This window comes from Cucurbita pepo, chromosome 8 (assembly GCF_057944985.1).
Source record: "Cucurbita pepo subsp. pepo isolate OVF chromosome 8, ASM5794498v1, whole genome shotgun sequence".
Taxonomy (NCBI): domain Eukaryota; kingdom Viridiplantae; phylum Streptophyta; class Magnoliopsida; order Cucurbitales; family Cucurbitaceae; genus Cucurbita; species Cucurbita pepo.
Genome location: NC_141805.1, coordinates 3,167,577 through 3,181,746, shown reverse-complemented (window position 1 = coordinate 3,181,746; position 14,170 = coordinate 3,167,577). Strand labels below are relative to the sequence as shown.

The window sequence follows — 14,170 nt, the reverse complement described above, 5'->3', positions numbered from 1 at the left end:
TCAGTCGGCTCGAACAAGAAGATAAATAAATTCAGATTTTAGAGAGAGAGAACGAAAATTTTGATTTCTCTCTGTCTCTTTCTCTCTAAAATGATTTATTAGTTATCAGGGAGTTCTTGAATTCTCGTCCTCTTTGGATATTTCTTTCTCTGAATTCTTGGCTAATGTAGTTTTCAGGGGTTTTGAAGTGGTGATTACCTTGAAAAATCGATTTGGATGTTCGAGATTGTTCGATTTTGATTAGGTATTTGAAATAAATGAGTTTGGGTTTGGTTTTGTTCCTCCCCTTGAATCTCGTGGTGAAGATCTTCAGATTCAGGTTTAAATTTAAGTTCTAAAGTCGAATTGAAGTTCTAGGTGCTGTGGATTCTTCTTTCAAAATCCAGGGTTTAATTGGATGGGTGCTAATTTATCGGATTGCAGTGGAAGAAATTGTCCGCTATTCATGTCTGGACTCGAAGATATGCCGGAAAATTGCGTGGCTCTGGTTCTGATGCATATGGACCCGCCGGAGATTTGCAAATTAGCCGGAGTGAACCGACTTTTCCGCGACGCTGCTTCGGCGGATTTCGTATGGGAATCGAAGTTGCCGTCTAATTATCAGTTTCTGATCGACAAAGCCCTGGAGTTCGAGGAGAAAGATAAAGCTATGATGAGTTTGAGGAAGAAAGATGTTTATTCTAGGCTTTGTAAACGAAATCCCTTAAATGGCGTCTCGAAGGTTCGTCTCTCTGTTCTTTTTCTCTATTTAGAATCGTTGAATTTTGGATTATGAACTGTCGATTGATTTAGGGTTTTGAATTGGTGAAGGAGTTTTGGCTCGACAAGAGAACTGGAGGCTTATCAATGGCGATTTCTTGGAAGGCATTGACGATTACTGGAATTGGTGATCGGAGATATTGGAATCATATCTCAACTGATGAATCTAGGTGAGATGATTTAAGAACTTCTGAAGAACTTTGATTTTGCATTGTTGTTTATCAATTTACTCTGTTTATCATTGGGATTTGATGATTTTGGTTAGCTTTTATTTGATGATTTTGAGAGTAAAAGAGTTGTTTGAATCATTCTTGGTTAGGAACTGAGCTTCGAAATCGTTCTTGGTTAGATTACGAAGTTTAGCCTATGAACTCTTGGGCTCGTGCCAACCTCGAAAATATTGTCTCTAGTGGAATAGAACATAGATGTCGAGTCTCTGTTTCTGGTTTAATTGTAACACCTTGCTCCCATTTTGACTGTATGTGATCTAGTATATTTGAACCCGATGAAAAAAATGGGATCACTTCTTATGGATGGGTCGTGAACTTCTTTTCTTGGAGAAGAAGCAATGACGATATTTGGGGAATAACCATAGATACTTTTAGAGACAAACTTGAAAGTTTAGAGACTGAATTTGTCGTTTACGTTCTTTCTTTGATGCACTTGTGCCATTGGAATTGGTTTCTTTGTTTATTGTGTTTTCACAATGACTTGTTTTTTAGAACGATTGAAGTTCGAAGTTCAACTTTTGAAGAAGTTGTGCTTGTGATCTAGAATATCCGGACCCGATGAATAAAATGGGATCACTTCTTATGGATGGGTCGTGTACTTCTTTTCTCGGAGAAGAAGCAATGATGATATTTGGGGAATAAGCATAGATACTTGAGACGAACTTGAAAGTTTAGAGACTGAATTTGTGGTTTGCGTTCTTTCTTTGAGGCACTCGTGTCATTGGAATTGCTTTCTTTGTTTATTGTGTTTTCACAATGACCTGTTTTTTTTTTTCGAACGATTGAAGTTTGAAGTTTGACTTTCGAAGAACTGTCGAACTTGGGCTTGGGAACAATGATTTCAAGTGTAGCTGTGGTGAGGAAACGATCGAAGTAACCTCGACCTTTAGATTCACACAGTAATTTCAAAACCTTTACGATGGGTCGTGTACTTCTTTTCTTGGAGAAGAAGCAATGACGATATTTGGGGAATAAGCATAGATACTTGAGACGAACTTGAAAGTTTAGAGACTGAATTTGTGGTTTGCGTTCTTTCTTTGAGGCACTCGTGTCATTGGAATTGCTTTCTTTGTTTATTGTGTTTTCACAATGACCTGTTTTTTTTTTTCGAACGATTGAAGTTTGAAGTTTGACTTTCGAAGAACTGTCGAACTTGGGCTTGGGAACAATGATTTCAAGTGTAGCTGTGGTGAGGAAACGATCGAAGTAACCTCGACCTTTAGATTCACACAGTAATTTCAAAACCTTTACGATGGGTCGTGTACTTCTTTTCTTGGAGAAGAAGCAATGACGATATTTGGGGAATAAGCATAGATACTTGAGACGAACTTGAAAGTTTAGAGACTGAATTTGTGGTTTGCGTTCTTTCTTTGAGGCACTCGTGCCATTGGAATTGCTTTCTTTATTTATTGTGTTTTCACAATGACCTGTTTTTTTAGAACGATTGAAGTTCGAAGTTCGACTTTCGAAGAACTGTCGAACTTGGGCTTGTGAACAATGATTTCAATTGTAGCTGTGGTGAGGAAACGATCGAAGTCACCTCGACCTTTAGATTCACACAGTAATTTCAAAACCTTTACGAGTTACCCAATCACATAGCGCTGTAAAACAACCTAACAGACAGTATAATATCTGTATGAACTAACATTGATTCGGTTCGGTTTGGAAACAACATTAGAGCAATAACGAGTGTTTCTTTTCTTGTATTAGATTCGGGTGTGTTCAATCTGCTGGCTGTCTTCGTTTTAGATGTGATATTTCTTGTTTCTTGTTCGTAAATCCAGATTTCAGTCGATAGCTTATCTTCAACAAACATGGTGGTTCGAGGTGAAGGGAGAGCTGAAGTTCCAGTTCCCAGAAGGAAGATATGCAGTGTTCTTCCGGCTTCATCTCGGCAAACCATCGAAGAGACTCGGTCGTCGGATCTGCCTAATGGATCAAGTCCATGGCTGGGACGTAAAGCCAGTGAGGTTTCAGCTGACGACATCCGATAATCAGCACACCGAGTCACGGTGCTTCTTGGGCAGTCCTGGGAACTGGGTGAACTACCATGTGGGAGATTTCACCATTGAAAGTGGCAGCAGCAGCAGCAACATGATGAAGCTCAAATTCGCATTGACTCAGATTGATTGCACTCACACCAAAGGAGGGCTCTGCCTAGACTCTGTGCTCATACAGCCTAAAGATTTTGTAGCTAAAAACAACAGGTAAAATATCGAACCTCTTGCGGCCTTTTAGACGACACGGTTTATCTGAAAGAATGGCTTTCTTTACTCGACAAACTCGGGATGGCTCGGAAGCCTGATGGGGCTCGAGACCAGCACTCCGAGCCTCCTTCGAGTCGATCGGTGAATCGGGAGGTCGGTCACTCACTTGTCGGAGCAATGCTTGGTTTTTTCAATTTTCAGACATGTTTTGTCTGAAAGTTTTGGTGTCATTTTATGTTTTTGAAACCTCCAAATGAACCAAATAGGGAGTGAAATGTGCACAAAAAAAAAAAAAAAAAAAAAAAAAAAAAAAAAAAAAAAAAAAAAAAGAAACTGGGAAAAATGTGCAATTATTGGGACTTTGAGAATATTTTGTTATTTGTGTATAGATTTTTTTTTTTAATTTTTAATTTTTTAATTTTTGGTTCTCTCAATGTAAAGTTTTGTATCAATAATATGACACTTTTAACCTTGCCAAAAAGAGAATATATATATATATATATATATATATATATATATATATATATATATATATATATATATATATATATATATATATATATATATATACACGAAGTGAAGATTCTCTTCCACGAGAAATTATTTGAAGAGGTCGTCGGACTGGTTGATGTGTATTAGAGAGAAACGACCAAAGTACTGGTTATTAGAAGTCGGGGCGTGTAGACTTCTAAATTCACGCTCCACGATTAGTAAGATTGTGAACTGTATTGGAAACTTGGAAACTATTGGAATTAGGTTTCAAAGCTCGTTCAAAAAGTCAACAAATTTGAAAGTTCGTGTGTTTCATTATTCATTTTCTAATGGTTGACCGGACTTCTTGTTATGAGGTATGATGTAACGAATCTTTTGACTTTTATTAAAAAATTCTATTTGGTTCATCAATATTTTCAACTTATAGACTTTTATTCGATTTAGAGATTCCTTTTGAAAGTAACAAATGTATAGTAAATATTTGAAACTTTAACCAAAAAAAAAAAAAAAAACATCACCTAAATCTTAGCTCCATATATTAATATATAGGTCAGATTAATAAAAATACTCATAAATTTTGTACTATATCTCATAAAGATACCTTAAATCTTTGAAAATTTAAAAAATACTCTTACATCAAGTTTAAAAAATACTCATAAACTTTTAAAAGCATTATTAATATTTTTAATATTCATAAAAAAAAATAATAAAAAATAATTATCGTCAATACGAACAAAAACCATCTATCTACCTTTCATAAATTATTTCCCTTTTCAATTTTAAGGATATTAAAGGTAAACTTTTTAAAACAATTTAAAGGTATTAATGTTACTTTCCAAAGTTACTGTGAAACATGGTACTAATAATTCCGACCATATCTCTAATTTAAATGTATCTTTGACAGTTTAAAAAAATTTTTTAAATAAAAAAAACAATCTTTTTTCTTCAAAAACTAAAAACAGTGAATTTAAAGATATTATTGAAACTTTTAATTTAAAAAAATTTAAAAATATTAATAATACTCCAAAAAGTTACTGTGTATTTCTGAAACATGGTACTAATAATTCTAATCATAACCATATCTCTAGTTTAAATGTATCCTTGACAGTTTAAAAATATTTTTTAAATAAAAAAACATTCTTTTTCCTACCCAGCTAAAAATAAAGTATTTTTAAATTCATTTAAAAAAGTTTAAAGGTATTAATGCTACTTTCCAAAGTTATTGTATATTTTTGAAACATGGTACTAATAATTCCGACCATATCTAACCATAAGAGTTTTTTTTTTTTTTTTTTAATTTTTAGAAAAATTTTAAAAAAGTTTAACGGCATCAATGATACTTTTCACAGTTTAAATGTATTTTTTTTTGTAACGTTTAAGGATATTTTTAAAACCAAATATTAATATTTTTCTACCGAAACTAAAAATAAAGTATTTTAAAAAATTTTATTTTCTTATTTTTGAGAAGAAATAAATATTTTTATTAATTTAGGATAATATATATAAATTTATATGAATGGGGACCATGTTTAAAAAAAAAAAAAAAAAAAAAAAAAATGTTAAAATTTATTTAAAAAAAAAAAAGAAAAAAAAAAAAGAATACGTGTAGGGTCGGTGATGGAAAAGTAAAAGGATTAAGCATTTAATTACAAAACAAAACCTGCTTTCGCTGTCCTTCGAACTGCTTTCCAATTTTACTCTCTCTTTCTCTCATCCTTTTCATGATCATCTATTTCTTAAGCTTATCTTCCTCCCACCAAATCTCTTTCGCTCTGATTCTTCTTCTCCAACGCTTTCTTTTTGGCGACCCTTTTGGTCTCCGATCGAAGTAAGCACTATTAATCGTTTCACTTTCTGTTTCTATCTCTGAATGTTGCTTGTTTGTTTTTGTATCGCTACTCATTAGCTTCTTCTTTTAATTTCATGGAATGTGTATCTGTTTACTGATTTCGTTGCGGATTTTCTTGAGTGATTCTCTCGTTTTTCTGATTTTTCTCTTTGATTTCCTAGGTTTTTCGCCCTGCGGTGTTGTTTCGTTGTTTGAATCTCTGTGAATTAGGGGTTTTGAATGATTTTTGTTTGATGATTGTTGAATGGGGCTTATGATTTCTAGCTAGGAAATTTTGATTTTGCATTGCGATTGAAGCCTTTTTGTTTCGTAGGTTAAATTAAATCCAGTGCCATGATTGCGTGTTGTCGTCATTATATTGAGATTCTGTATATTCGTTTTTGTGTTTCGCGATTGTTCATTGGAATTATGTTTGAGTGTTTTGGTTTACGAGTTGATCAGGGTTTTGAATTTGTATCAGTGCGTATTGAGCAAGTATATGTTAGGTTTTTCAATTTCTAATTTGGGACTAAATTTGTTAAACTGCTGGATTTTCTTATGGTAAGTTGCCAGAAATGGAAGAACGTTTGGATTTCTTGGATTTGCTTGAACCCGACATGTCGAGAAAGATATTGATGTGCTTGGATGATATTTCTGATATTGTTCGTGCGAGTGCCGTCTCACGATGTTGGCAACATTTGGGTGAGTACATGAGTTAGAAAGTCCGTCTCAGCTTTCATTTTTGATTGAAATGTGGATGTAGTGTATTCTTGATATTAGTGGGAGATCCATTGTGAGATCCCACATTGGTTGGAGAGGGGAACGAAACATTTCTTATAAGGATGTGGAAATCTCTCCCCTAGCAAACGTGTTTTAAAACCTTGAGGGGAACCCCTGAAAGGAAAGCTCAAAGAGAAATATCTGCTAGCGGGAGCTTGGATTGTTACAAGTGGTATCAAAGCTAGACATTGGGCAGTGTGCCAGCGAGGACACTGGCACACTGGGCCCCCAAGGGTAGTGGATTGTGAGATCCCACATAAGTTGGAGAGGGGAATGAAGCATTCCTTATATAAGAGTGTGGAAACCTCTCCCTAGAAAACGCGTTTTAAAACCTTGAGGGGAAGCCCAGAAAGGAAAACCCAAAGAGGGCAACATCTGCTATCAATGGGCTTGGGCTGTTACACCTTATACTTTCGTTCTATTGACCGACATTATATTTTACCATCTTGCACTTTTTCAGTGATAGAAAATGGTCTATCAAAGCAGCTCTGCCTTAGATCATTCCCTCCTTTGTCTAGAGTAGCTTCAATCGTTGAAGTGAACGACTCGGAAGCGAATGGACGCATAGAAGTAGCATGTAGTAGTTCAAGAGATTCCAAATCCGTGCCGAGGGATCACAAAGTTTATGCTTATTTTGCCCATGCGGCTACATCGTTTCTTATGAGAAGTTGCATTTTAGAGGCACTTATTGCTTCCAGCACTGATAATGAACCCGAGGAAACCATCAACAACACGTTGGAACCAAGAGACGTGGTTGCGAGGAGAGCTTTGTATTGGTCGAGTAAGGGACAATTTAAACCTGATGTGCCCGAGACACTGATATACAGATTAGTCTCCAATTTATGCGTCGTAACTGAAATTGACATACGACCTTTCCAAGGTATTTCTGTCGACACTTCTTCTTCTTCTTCTTATAATATTGAACTTCAAGTAGGCTTTTTCACCTTCTATATTGTTTGCTTAGATGATTGAGTCTATTTTCCTGGCCAGCATTTTTTCAGCCAGGTTCACCTATATACTCAGCAAAAGCTGTGCGTTTCCGATTTGGTCATTTAAACCGTGTCATGAATCCTAGAAGCGATCTGACTGTGGAGTCACACTGGGGATCTGGAAACGATACGTTTATATGGACCTACACTTCTCCAGAATTTCCAATGGCTCAGGTATAATCGAAGTCTACGCTTTGTTAATGCACTCGGCGTTCTCTTATTGTCGAAGTCCATTTCCTTGCTCAAAGTGCCCGTCATTCTTCTATTGGAGACGTTCTTTTTATATTTTAGTTGGGTCAATCAGTTAGGGGTTATTGTTTCAGATAGTAGTAATTTATACCGAAACTCTGTTCGTGATCTTGGATCTTATCCACTTAGTTATTTCACATTATCTGGCACTAGAATTTGATACCTTCTATTTGATTCGAACATGGTTAAAATCCATGAACTTTAGATATTATGTAATAAATTTGTATTTTGTTTGGATATTTCGCGCTCACGTGTTATTATTTGGAACGATTCTATCTCTAACCAGTGAAATGACATCTTACTGAACAGGAGAATTACTTGCAGAAGTTCATACTCCCTGAACCTGTTCTTTGCGTAGGAGGCATTTTACAAATTGAGCTGCTTGGCAGGGTACAAAGACAAGAAACAGATGCTTTGTTTTACATATGGTATGTTCAGTAGTATATATATAAATTTTTCGCCTGCCTGTGTTCTGTAGCGCTCTGCACGTACGCATTGAAAAGATTGAGATTTTTTTTTACGTGCGTGTGTGTGGGGTGGGGCGGGGTGGAACACGAAAATGTGATATCACATCTAAAGTTAAGGATTACATACTTTTGAATGTACTCCTTTACTTGAAACGGATTTAGACGAACTTTTATGGAGAAGGGACATTCATGATGAGTGTCAGCGAGGACGCTGGACCTCGAAAGGAAGTGGATTGTGAGATCCCACATCGGTTGGAGAGGGTGGATTGTGTTTTCACACCCTTATAAAGAATGCTTCGTTCTCCTCTCCCTAGCAAACTACCTTAAGACTACCCGGATAAGAGTAAGTCTCCCCTCTTTGGAGAAAAAAGTTCTCTTCCAACTAGACGACCGTTTCTTAAACTTTACTAAGACCGGACTCGAAAAACTTGCCTTTTAAGATTAACACCCAAGAGGAATCCTAGAAAGTAGAAGGGAACTGACTAACTGGTCACCAATGGCACCACCCATGATGCTAACTTGAAAGGACACTAATTTATACAAAAAATGGAACTCTTACCTATTTGGATTAAGAAAAGAACTCTTATCCTAAACAAAAGAAGAACGTGTCGCCAGTATGAGACGGATGAACCAAGTTCTTGCCCAGCTTGAAGTCTTCAATCACACCCTTTTCCACTCCTATGGACGTGAGCCTGCCGAGGATGTCCATCACTAAGACAAAGAGGAAAATAGAGTTTTTCTACTCCAAGAATAAGTGTGAACATCCCAACAACCTTTCCCTAGAGCGCCTTTATAATGGAGTTGAAATCGCTAAAAACTTAAATCAAACTCGACTAGTAAATTTTCCTTCTTTACAGAAAATAGAGTCAATCCATTTATCGCGTCTGTACGAGCCCTCATGAATAACAGCATTCCAGATATTCACCATTTTTGGTGTTGCGTAGCCACTATACCAGTGAGATAGGCTCGAAACTCGTGGTTTCTACCAGCTGAGAATAATTTGAATACTTGTACTAGCTAAGAATAAATTTCTACCTCTTTTTTGGGTGATCGATGCGAATAAGATGAACTGTTGAACTATATATAGACTGGATTCTTGGATGAATGTGCTCGAAGTCACTAAGTCGTCGGAAACCTTTAGTTTCGTCTAGTTTTTGCTCGAGTTATCCATGAACTTATGTACATAGAATTAAGTTTGTTGCATCTTGGACTAATAATGCCTCAACAAACTCATGTTGTCACTGCAGTGTTTCTCACGTTAAAGTTATCGGACGGCCATTATCGCCTTCATTTGACATCGAAATCCTCGAACCCTCAGGGAAGTTTCTTTTGAAATGTAATTATCAGGCAAAGACAACTTGTAACCAATTGATTATGCTCGAGAATGAGCCACGCACGATCCTTCCCACGTATTTGGAGAGACGTGTCGTTGAATTGCGACAGATTGTGAACATGCTTCGGGGAAATGTAGTCCAAGGAGAGTATTATGCATGGGGTGAGGAAGAAGATGAATCAGATGAAGATTTTGTTGCCTAAAAGAACAAAAGAAGAGGAAGATGAATGTGAAAAGAACAGCCTTTTTTATTGTGATGAAATAATCTGTACAAGATTGCTGGCTCGTGTAGATGAATGTGAAAAGAACAGCTTTTTTATTGCTTCATGTTGGATGTAGTTAAAAAAATGTTAGTAGTAATACCACTATAATAGTGCAACAATATTTTTCATTTCTCTCTTGGATTCTGAATTCATTTGTAGCTGTTTAAGGATTGTGTTTATTTAGTGAATGAACTTTAAACGGCATCGAATAAGTACTAGACCGCTCAATTTTGTGTCAAATAGGTTATATTTTAGAACATGTCTAATAAAACTTTGCTTCAAAAACAACTCAATTATGCAACAAAATCGCTTATACCCGACAATGCAAGTGAAGCTATCAATAAGATACTGAAAGTCGGAGATAAAATAAGTAAATTCATGCCAATAAGTGGTCACACTGAACACTGTAACAGCGCAAACAAGTGGTCACACTAAACACAATTGTAACAACCCAAACAAGTAGTCACATCGAATACAACTGTAACAACCCAAATCCGCCGCCGCTAGTAAATATTATTCTATTTGGGTTATCCCTTTTGGACTTTCTTTCAAGATTTCTAAAACTCATATGTTAAGAACAAGGTTTCCACACTCTTAAATTTGTAACAGTCCAAGCCCACCGCTAATAGATATTGTCCACTTTAGCTTCCACATTCTTAAATTTGTAACAGCTCAATCACACCGCTAACAAATATTGTCCACTTTGACCTATTACGTATCGTCATCAGCCTCACGGTTTTAAAACACGTTTATTATGGAGAGAGTCTAGCCCTACTCCGACCAGTGCCTCACACCGACCGATGACATGACTCTGATACCATTTGTAACAGTCCAAAGAAGACTATCTGATAGCGGTAGGCTTGAGCTGTTATAATAAGTCCTAAAATTCACTCCCATCATTATAATTTAATCTCAGGAAGAATATCAGTTCATCTGCAAGAGATACTATATGATAATACACACAAGCAATTTCCAGAAGTTCACGATGAATATATAAAATTTTGATTTCACCCTGAAGTCAGTGAATGCAGTAAGGGTTACACAGGAAATATGTATTTTTTTTTCACATTCAAGTAGCTATTAATATGAATATAGCATTCATACTCTTGAGTAGCAAGGAGTGTCTGTCTTCAGGAGGCCTTGGACTTTGGTGCTGATGGAAGCAACTGCATCCCAGAAACACAAACTTTAATAACTAAACGTATTCGTTCATTCCATTTTAATCCATAAACTTTCGAATATTTCATTCTAACCTCGAGCTTTGAGCTTTACAAACAAATCCCTTTTAGTCTATATCGATAACTTTGTCAAATTCTTCTTCTTTTTTTTTTTTAACAAAAACGCTCTTTAGTGACATTTATGAGCATCAATGTTCAGAGATTCTTCCATATTTTTGCCCTATGGATGCATTTAAGTTATGATATCATGCTGAAAAAGGGATACTGATGAAGAATCAGTGAGTACCTGATAACACGATATCAGAGAGGTGACGAATCCGAATGCTCCCGTGACACGAGGTGTTACTTTCTTAGGAGCTAACTGAAGCAGCCCGATTGCAACAACGATATCCATGGCGGCTTTAATAAGAGCAAGGGATCGCTCGTTCGATTGCCGAACCTTCACTTGGTATTTCTCATCCTAGATCAATTCAATACACCCAAAAAAAACAGTACAATAAAGAGGGTGTCCAAGAGGGAAACAGTAGAATGTTTAGTTCATTGTTGAGAGGGATAAGATAACATACTTCATACTTGTTCTTGTTCTTAAGATCCTTCTCCAGCTTTTTCCTAGCTGAGGAAAGCCTCCCAAGCTCTCCAAGCTAATACACCAAGGAAAGATAAAGGATATCAGTTGCATCAAGTGAAAGACATAATTCAATGCAGGTAAGATTGGGAAACACTGACCTCAACCAATGTGGAAAATATTGATGAACCCATCCAACAGAACAGTGATATCCTACCGATCAGCTCGGCACGTTCTTTGTTCTATCGAAAAATACGTGTCAATGCTGATAATAGCCATAAAGTCGATACGAATGGCAGACATTTAGCTGGAATTTGAGTGATACCTTATAGATGCCTGTCCTGCTGAGCCAAACAATTTGATCGAGAAATAGAAACGTTGACAACAAAGCGTTTTTGCACTGTATGAACCATCGAGTTAGGACGGGATTTGAATTAGAATGATACAAGTAAGTAAATTCTAGAAGTTTATAAAATCATACCTTCCCTAAAAGAACAAGGGGAAGAGGTGTTCCTTGGGCAGGAGGGCTGATTAATCCATGCAAATCATTGACAAACTACAGATGAACAACAACATTCAAACAGAGAATAATTTAGACAAGGATTAACCAAAAGGGTATGCTGCAAAATATGCAAAAGAAGCTAGAACAGCAACACAACAAGCCAAATTCTTCGGTAGTATAAACGTGTCGAAAAGCAAACCTTGAAAAGACGAAAGACTTTGCGAGCTAAGGAAGTGGATTTATCCACATTCTGTGCTGTTCCAGGTTCTCCATTGCTCAAGAATTTAGAGCCATATTGTATAGCTCTGCAGATCTTGTCTCTGGCTTCAGCCTTATTGAGATACAGAACAACAAGGGCAAGTTCTGCTCTGGTTACATCCAATGTGCTCATCTCTAAAACTTATGCATGCACCTTCAAAGGATAACATACAGATTTCAGGTGGCTATTTAAGAAAGAGAAAGCTTAACGCAAGCTATGCATATCTTGTTTGATTCTATTACATTTGGTTCACAAGAAACACGTAGAATATTAAATTCTAGGTAGATGGCCACTATGGATTGAACTCGTTCCCTTTAAGCTCTTTGTTTTTGTCCCAATAAGGCAAGCTAGGAAAGTACAACATCGAGCTCGTCTCAGAGTGATGCTTAGGATTGGATTGCAATTCTACTAATTATTGTAGTTTTTGGGAGGATTGATCATGCCTATCCTACATTAGTTAGTGGTCATGTCTCTATGTTCAAGTTCTTTTAGTTAGCTGTAACAGCCCAAGCCCACCGCTAGCATATATTCTCCTCTTTAAACTTCTCCTCAAAGTTTTTAAAACGCGTCTGCTAGAGAGAGGTTTTCACACGCTTATAAAGAATGCTTCACTCTCCGTTCCTCTCTCCAACTGATGTGGGATCTCACAATCCACCCCCCTTCGAGATATTATCCGTTTTGGGCTTTCCCTTTCGGGCTTCTTTTCAAGATTTTTAAAACGCTTCTGTTAGGGGGAGGTTTCCACACCCTTATAAGGAATGCTTCGTTCCCCGTTCACCTCTCCAACCGATATGAGATCTCACAATCCACCTCCCTTCGAGATATTGTCTTCTTCAGGCTTTCCATTTCAGGCTTCCCCTCAAGGCTTTTAAAACACGTTTGTTAGGGAGAGGTTTCCACACCCATATAAGGAATGCTTCGTTCCCCGTTCTCCTCTCCAACCGATGTGGGATCTCACAATCCACCCCCATCAGGGCCCAACATCCTCACTAGCACTCGTTCCCCTCTCCAATCGAGGTGAGATCTCACAATAGCACTCCATAGACTTTTTAACATCTAACAAAGTGCTTAAGCTAGTTCATAAAGTATGTCTCGAAGTAAGATCCGAACAGTATTAGAGGTGTTCAATTTGGTCTCGGATAAGCTACAACTACCAGATTCATTCCAGCCATCTCATCAAACAACTTTCTAAGAGAAAGAACATAAAAAGGAAAAACGAAAGAAACAACAACAGGATGGAGCATCACATCAGCCCATTCCACTTCATAGAAGCTCGTGCACAGTGAGGATTACTTATGGTTCTTTAAGCCTCTCCTTTCCTTCTTAACCAGAAACAAATCATGTGAAAGAAAACTCACAAGAAACACAGAAATCTAACCATTCTACAATAATCTGAATGAGTATTGGCTAGAACAAGAAGAACAACGAAACCACAAAATCCAAAGAATCGATGAGAATTGCCTCAAAATATCCACCAAGAACATGAAGGAAAACAAACAAATCACCATGATTAAATTCACAAAGAAACCTATCTAGGTCTCTGAATATCTGTACAAATAATCACAGAAACGGGATTCTAAATCACATAACATTACCAAAAACGAAGGATTCGTTCAAGAAAAATTACAATATCTAGTGATTCTGCTTCGTTTTCTCTGCTCCGTGTCGCTGAGCCTCTCAGTATCAGTAGCTTCCGTATCGCAATTTCCCGCTAACGAAAGATGATAAACAGAAGAGGAACGATAAGGGAGTGTTTGGTCCTCTTCCTTCCGAGACTAACCAACAAAAATATCGCAAGGCCACGTCAGCCAGACGCTTGCTTACGTGTCACGACCTCATGGTGGAATTATTCTGACTTCTGTTTCTAGCCGTTGATGATGCCCCCAATCTTTCCGCGCCCGATCATGACCGTCCGTTTGCGAGCGAAAAAAATATATTTTTATAACATGCCACGTAAATTTAAATTTATTTTATTGTTTTTTTTTTTTAAGATGGGATGAGAAATTTAAATAATTTGTGTGATATTTAAAAGCCCATGAATCCAATATCTTTTGTAAAAAAATTCATAA

The 14,170-nt window shown here is 36.9% G+C and overlaps 3 protein-coding genes across 4 annotated transcripts; 2 read left to right on the top strand and 1 right to left on the bottom strand.

Annotated features, from left to right (window-relative positions):
• Positions 1–3,682, top strand: LOC111800348 (F-box protein PP2-A13). The gene is made up of 4 exons (XM_023683994.2): positions 1–319; positions 424–721; positions 811–929; positions 2,774–3,682. Exons 1-4 carry the CDS (start codon positions 258–260, stop codon positions 3,198–3,200), a joined length of 906 nt encoding a protein of 301 aa, XP_023539762.2. The 5' UTR covers positions 1–257; the 3' UTR covers positions 3,201–3,682.
• Positions 3,683–5,354: 1,672 nt separating this feature from the next.
• LOC111800347 (F-box protein At4g00755) lies at positions 5,355–9,725 on the top strand. The gene is made up of 6 exons (XM_023683993.2): positions 5,355–5,516; positions 6,083–6,218; positions 6,757–7,176; positions 7,287–7,459; positions 7,844–7,962; positions 9,249–9,725. Exons 2-6 carry the CDS (start codon positions 6,092–6,094, stop codon positions 9,535–9,537), a joined length of 1,128 nt encoding a protein of 375 aa, XP_023539761.2. The 5' UTR covers positions 5,355–5,516; positions 6,083–6,091; the 3' UTR covers positions 9,538–9,725.
• Positions 9,726–10,566: 841 nt separating this feature from the next.
• LOC111799633 (peroxisomal membrane protein 11D) lies at positions 10,567–13,861 on the bottom strand. 2 transcript variants are annotated; one of them, XM_023683053.2, is made up of 8 exons: positions 13,729–13,861; positions 12,042–12,254; positions 11,822–11,896; positions 11,666–11,740; positions 11,502–11,582; positions 11,342–11,416; positions 11,062–11,235; positions 10,567–10,763 (listed from the first exon to the last, which is right to left on the bottom strand). In XM_023683053.2, the coding sequence occupies exons 2-8, from the start codon at positions 12,231–12,233 to the stop codon at positions 10,728–10,730; spliced, it is 708 nt and encodes a 235-aa protein (XP_023538821.1). In that variant the 5' UTR covers positions 12,234–12,254; positions 13,729–13,861; the 3' UTR covers positions 10,567–10,727. The 2 variants fall into 2 exon arrangements, with proteins under 2 accessions (XP_023538821.1, XP_023538822.1); XM_023683054.2 differs by having other exon boundaries at positions 13,697–13,840.
• Between the last annotated feature and the right edge of the window lie 309 nt (positions 13,862–14,170).

Coding starts and splice junctions, on each gene's coding strand:
- LOC111800347 (XM_023683993.2), top strand. CDS start 6,092: ATGGAAGAACGTTTGGATTTCTTGGATTTGCTTGAACCCGACATGTCG. Junction 6,219..6,756: donor ACGATGTTGGCAACATTTGG/GTGAGTACATGA, acceptor GCACTTTTTCAG/TGATAGAAAATGGTCTATCA. Junction 7,177..7,286: donor TGACATACGACCTTTCCAAG/GTATTTCTGTCG, acceptor TTTCCTGGCCAG/CATTTTTTCAGCCAGGTTCA.
- LOC111800348 (XM_023683994.2), top strand. CDS start 258: ATGAGTTTGGGTTTGGTTTTGTTCCTCCCCTTGAATCTCGTGGTGAAG. Junction 320..423: donor GTGAAGATCTTCAGATTCAG/GTTTAAATTTAA, acceptor ATCGGATTGCAG/TGGAAGAAATTGTCCGCTAT. Junction 930..2,773: donor ATCTCAACTGATGAATCTAG/GTGAGATGATTT, acceptor TCGTAAATCCAG/ATTTCAGTCGATAGCTTATC.
- LOC111799633 (XM_023683053.2), bottom strand. CDS start 12,233: ATGAGCACATTGGATGTAACCAGAGCAGAACTTGCCCTTGTTGTTCTG. Junction 11,236..11,341: donor AGAACAAGAACAAGTATGAA/GTATGTTATCTT, acceptor GAATTGATCTAG/GATGAGAAATACCAAGTGAA. Junction 10,764..11,061: donor CTCTGATATCGTGTTATCAG/GTACTCACTGAT, acceptor TCTGGGATGCAG/TTGCTTCCATCAGCACCAAA.